Genomic DNA, 6,450 nt, shown 5'->3' on the forward strand with positions numbered 1-6,450 from the left:
GGGAACTACCATTCCCAACGAGTTCCTTGTGAATTATGTACAGTCACTACAAGGTCCCCTTTAAGCTGAAAGTGTAGACTGGGCGATCAGAGCTGTGTGAGGAACATGTCACCTAGTCAAAGTCACATGACCCTATGCCAGACCAGAGGAATACCCATATCAGATGAACATCATTTCATGCAATACATTTACTTTGTTTTGGTAAATTTGCCCTGATCTGGCCTTAGGGATACATTGCTACCTAGGGCAGATCTCAAAATGTGAAGTTAATGTTCTTTACTAGTCTTGTGACTTAACACCTAACAAAGTTGTCATTTAGCAGTGGTGGATTATTTGGCCATCAAGGGAAATAATAAGTGCACTAATCTGGTTCAAAAGCAAATCCCCCATGTTATGAATCATACAACTAGCACATGATTTGGCATTCGGTTGCCATGGACTGGATTCCTTTTGTGAAAAAGCACCATCTTCCACACAAGCCGAGTATATCACACTTCACTTGTCAAATTTTATAATAAAATCATTTGAGACCTTGCATTTCAGTCATTTGTGTCAAGAATCAGTGAATTGAAGACCAGATAATCAATCACTAGTTTACACCAAGACCAAGATTAAGCAAAAGGAACTTTATTATTATTACATGTAAAAAAAAAAAAAAAAGAAAAATTCTGGTAGCTGTATAGTGGAACTCTTTGAACTTCACCCACCCATCAATCTATCTGTAAAAAATAAGAATAATTCTGGTAGCTGTATAGGGGAACTCTTTGAACTACACCCACCCATCAATCTATCTTTAATAGATAGTGGAACTCTTTGAACTACACTCATCAACAGACAAGAGAAGAGCCAGCAAAAAGGTGACAAAACATAAGGACAGATGATGGAAACACACTGGAAAGGTCATCTGACAGGTCAGTGAATTACACAGCTTGGTAGAGGCACCATTACACCCAATTTAAGCTAAATCCTCCTCCTCTGCCTCCTCGTCGAACTCTCCCTCCTCCTCTGCGGTGGCGTCCTGGTACTGCTGGTACTCCGACACCAGGTCGTTCATGTTGCTCTCCGCCTCAGTGAACTCCATCTCATCCATGCCCTCTCCGGTATACCAATGGAGGAAGGCCTTGCGCCTGAACATGGCGGTGAACTGCTCAGAGATGCGCTTGAACAGCTCCTGGATGGCCGTGCTGTTGCCGATGAAGGTGGCCGCCATCTTGAGGCCACGGGGAGGGATGTCGCAGACGGCAGTCTTCACGTTGTTGGGGATCCACTCAACAAAGTAGCTGCTGTTCTTATTCTGTATATTCAGCATCTGCTCGTCGACCTCCTTCATGGACATGCGGCCGCGGAAAATGGTTGCGACGGTGAGGTAGCGTCCGTGACGGGGGTCGCAGGCGGCCATCATGTTCTTGGCGTCGAACATCTGCTGGGTGAGCTCTGGGACCGTCAGGGATCTGTACTGCTGGCTGCCCCTGGCGGTGAGTGGGGCGAACCCGGGCATGAAGAAGTGCAGCCGGGGGAACGGGACCATGTTGACGGCCAGCTTGCGCAGGTCGGCGTTGAGCTGTCCGGGGAACCTGAGGCAGGTGGTGACGCCGCTCATGGTGGCCGACACCAGGTGGTTGAGGTCGCCGTATGAGGGGGTTGTAAGTTTGAGGGTGCGGAAGCAAATGTCGTACAAGGCCTCGTTGTCAATGCAGAAGGTCTCGTCTGTGTTTTCTACGAGCTGGTGGACCGACAGCGTAGCATTGTAAGGCTCAACGACTACGTCCGACACTTTGGGCGACGGCACCACGCTGAACGTGTTCATGATGCGGTCTGGATATTCTTCACGGATCTTGCTGATGAGCAGGGTGCCCATGCCGGACCCCGTGCCGCCGCCCAGGGAGTGCGTGAGCTGGAAGCCCTGCAGGCAGTCGCAGTTCTCCGCCTCCTTCCTCACCACGTCCATCACAGAGTCCACCAGCTCCGCTCCTTCCGTGTAGTGGCCCTTCGCCCAGTTGTTACCTGCACCGCTCTGGCCTGCAAACAACAACAACACATCAGCACTAATCTCACAGGACCAGTGGTGGAACATAGTTTATTTACATTTACCATGTAAAAAAAGTAGAAATACCCAGATGAAAACCTCAGGTCTTAAAATTCACAATTCTACCTTGGTAAGAGAAAGAAAGTGATATTGAATCATCATCATCTTCGTTTTATGTCCCTATTTTCCCACTACAGTGAAGTTGGACGGACGATGACTCCACGCCACTGGAGTCATTATTTTTGGTTTGTAGCTAGTTTTATACCTCGGATGCCCTTCCTTACAGGTGTCGGTGAGGACCTAGCCATTGCGTATTCCTACACACAAGGCAGTGCGGTTTTCTTTCAGGGTTCTCCCCTTAGCCTTTGCGTATCCCTATGCACACACACAAGGCAGTGCGGCCCCTGTATCCCTAGGTAGGGAGGCTAGAGAGGGTACCAACAGTTGCCCAAGGTGAACCCTCAGACTAGTGGAGGGAAGGAGTTGTCTTAATTCTCCATTCTAGTTCGGCTTCAGCTAGAACTAGCCACTGAATATAAAGTATTTCTTTATTAAGTATAAAAATGTAATGTGTATATATTCTAGTTTTTATGTGTGGTCCAGTTATGGTTGCTCCCATCAATGTCCTCTTGAAGTTTGACAAGACTTAAAATGTGAATCAGCTTCATCTACCCCTGACACGTCTCGCATGACAAATTCTATTTCTTCAAAGTAACTGATAAATATTTCCATTGAAATGTAGTACAGTAGAAGTACAAAGTTCCCTCAAAAATATACCTTGGTACAGTGCTTTTGAGTAAAAATACGTTACACCATTGCACAGGACATGTGGCAACATTAAATGTAACATGTCTGGCTGTGTGACGTCAACTTGTCAGCATGAACAGTACCAGGATAGCTTAGCACAATAGCTTAGACATTGCTTTTGGGATTTGGCAAAAACTCATTTATTATTTACAAATTATACAATAAGGACTATGGCCATACAGCATTATTCAATATACACAACTATATTAAAACTACTAGCCACATTGTTACTAGGGAAACTACTATAACAAGTTGACCCTTGATGCTGCCGTCTGACGTCAGTTGGAACAGGAAGTGAAGAAGTCACTGGCTCAGGTTAAATCAAATTAAACCTGTAGCTACATCAGGCACAAACAATGGAGCGCCACTTAGTGGCCAAACATGGCACTGCAACTAAATAACACAAAAACAATCACATTGTGTCTGTCACACAATCTATGACAATTTCATTACCTACCGAACACAAAGTTGTCTGGTCTGAAGATCTGGCCGAAGGGACCGGATCTCACTGAGTCCATAGTCCCTGGCTCTAGGTCGACAAGCACAGCACGGGGCACGTATTTACCACCTAGGGGAAAGAGAGGGGAGAGCAAGTCAGAAAAACACAACAGCAATTGAACTTGGCTAAATGGAATGTCATCATCATCCAATTAGGAATTCCCAAAATTAAAAGTTACCCGATGCTTCATTGTAGTAGACATTGATCCTGTCCAACTGCAGGTCACTGTCTCCGCAGTATGTGCCTGTTGGGTCAATGCCGTGTTCATCACTAATCACCTCCCAGAACTGAAAGAGATAAGTCATTGAATTAGGTAAGCATTAAGCAATAATATACGAGCAATGGCAAAAACCCTATTATTCTTCCAAGCCCAGGGGATCAACTACTTCCATGTTTACGTAATATGTTACATTTTTCACAATTTAGAACACATGTCGTCATTATTAGTAGACTGTCTGTCACTGGCGCAGAAATTTAAAAATCTCCCTCCGTGCAGCACTGGGTGCACGTGCGGGAACTGCTGGCTGAAATCCATAAACGACCATTTTGAAATGTTTGTGCTGACATCATTGACTAACCGCCCACACCCGGGGCGCGGCGCGCACTCAATGAATTCCATAAAGAGCAGGCCGTTGAGCATTAATTATGAAAGAAAAACATCACAATAATGTTTTAACTGCAACGATTAAGGTCGTTGGGAGTTTCGTTACAACTGCAATACTTTAATTAAAACGATGGCATCGAGTTGTCCCCAGGACTAACGTTAAACCTACTTCTTTTTTTTCGCATTGCAGTGGGCCAAATGTATAGTAGTAACGTTAAATCAAGCTTATTCATGTAAAAAATATACGTCTTCATTTAGTAATCCAAAACATATGGGCCAAATATACTTCATAATTTACATAATCTGGATAGTTTCGAGAAAAAATTTCAACCGTCGTCACAAAAAAAATTTCAACCGTTGTCACAAATAATGTTGCACAAATGGCTAAATGAAATGATGCGAAGTGATTTGACAAAACATCACCACAATATCAATGTGCAACAACAATATAATTGAAAACAGATGACAATTATTTGACATGAAGAAGGCCAGCTCATACACAAGTGACATTGGTAACGGCAGGGTGTGGTACTGTGGTTACAGACACGCACACAAAGCACCGGGCTCTGAACTAACCGTCGACCGAGGATTCTGCTTTATCTTAGATATTAAACACAGACTATTTACTAACCTTGGCTCCAATCTGGTTTCCACACTGACCGGCTTGGAAATGGACAATTTCCCTCATTTTGTCTGGAGGTAGAAGAACAAGTCTTATCACAACAAGGGAAGACGAGTTGAGAGCATCGGCGTATTTAGACCACTATCAGTGATCAAATAATTATTATAATATTTTTTACTTCGCTTTGAAATATTTTGTATATATATTTTTTTTTAAACAAACACATAAACAAACATGACAACACACGATAAGATATACAAGCATTAGTTGACAGTGCACATCCAATGAAATCACATTTTAGTTAATTGTCTTATATAGGATATAACCTTAATACCTGTTATCTAAAAACCTACACACATATTCTCCAGCTCGTACCCCCCCCTCCCGGACCCCCCATTGGATAATCCATCCATTTTCCCTCGCTCCTAACCAGACATTACCATTATATGCTAGCTTTTATTTTCTCCACCACTTCTAACCACAATGTCATTTTGGATTCATTGAGACCCAAAATTCTTGCTGTAGATATTTCTTGATAGATCACATCGAGATATGTAATAATCCAGACCTTTCGGCACATTTTTTCCGGTTGGAACCATCGTGATGCTATCAGCTTTTTAGCCACTGTGATACCCGATAAAACCAATCTCTTTAGCTGTGGATGTACTGCACACTCAAAAACATCATTCAGCAGTAATACAGAGGGGTGTACAGGTATATTCCAAGTTAAGAGATTTGATAATTGCTGGGTCACCTCTTTCCAGAATATCTTAACTGGTGGGCAGTCCCAGTACACGTGCATAAATGTCCCCTCGTCCCCATTTGTACATAAGGAGCATTTGGAGTCTTGTATAAGACCCATTTTTTTTCAGTCTTATAGGAGTCAAGTATGTCCTGTGAATATAGTTAAGATTGATTTGTTGATGGTCCGGGTTCCTTGATGTGAGTCGAACATTTGCCCAGGCTTCTTGCCAATCAAAATCACTTTCCAGGTCTGGTATATCCCTCCTCCAGACGGAGTCTAGGTGGAGGGTTTCATATGAGGACGTTAGTAATTGATGATAAAAATCTGAAACAAAACCTCTTGATGTCTCTCTTTCATAGAAGAATTTGTGGTATCTGTGGTGTTCAATTGGTTTCGTTAATGGAACACCTTGAGTCTTCAAACATAACAATAACTGTATGTAAAAAAGATGTGTGGACTTGGTGAGATTCAATTTTTTCCGTATTTCTTCATAACTACAGAAACCCTGTTTGTTAAAAACATCCCCTAATGAGTGTATGCCTTGCTTTTCCCATATAGGGAATCTTATAGGTCGTTTTCCAATCAAGAGTGCATTGTTATTGAATAAGGGAGTATGATTGTGCCATTTATGTGGGTTAGGATATTTTTTTTGTGTTTCACGCCATATCCGGATCGCATGAGTAATTATGGGGCCAAATTTCCGTTCGCAATGCTTGATTGATAGTTTAGTGTATGCTATGTCCTTCAGTCTATGTGGGGCTACTATGTTTTCTTCTAATTTTCTCCAGGATACTAATGCTTGGGGATCAAACCATGTTGTCAATGGTCTTAATGTGTACGCCTTAAAATAGTGGAAAAAATCTGGAAATGCCATGCCACCGTCTGCTTTATTTCTCTGTGCGGTGGATCTTTTTATACGTGGTGGTTTGTTATTCCAAATAAATTTGTATGTGGAGGAGTGTAATTTTTTCCAGTAACCCTCTGGAGGGGGTAACGGTAGCATTGAGCTGAAGAAGTTGATTCTAGGTAGTACGTCCATCTTAACTATTGATATCCGTGCCTGTACTGAGTTTTTAAGTTTTGCCCACCTATCAAGGTCGTCTTTGATTTTGTTTTGGATTTTTGTGTAATTGTGCTTCACCGTTTG

General features: G+C 42.7%; 1 protein-coding gene across 1 annotated transcript; it reads right to left on the reverse strand.

The window, feature by feature from the left end:
- Positions 1–955: 955 nt before the first annotated feature.
- LOC311226182 (tubulin beta-1 chain-like) lies at positions 956–4,624 on the reverse strand (the record flags this gene model as incomplete). The annotated part of the gene is made up of 4 exons (XM_084311556.1): positions 956–2,019; positions 3,291–3,401; positions 3,511–3,619; positions 4,568–4,624. 4 exons carry the CDS (start codon positions 4,622–4,624, stop codon positions 956–958), a joined length of 1,341 nt encoding a protein of 446 aa, XP_084167682.1.
- Between the last annotated feature and the right edge of the window lie 1,826 nt (positions 4,625–6,450).

This window comes from Notolepis coatsorum (genome assembly GCF_963971535.1).
Source record: "Notolepis coatsorum genome assembly, chromosome: 3".
Taxonomy (NCBI): Eukaryota; Metazoa; Chordata; class Actinopteri; order Aulopiformes; family Paralepididae; genus Notolepis; species Notolepis coatsorum.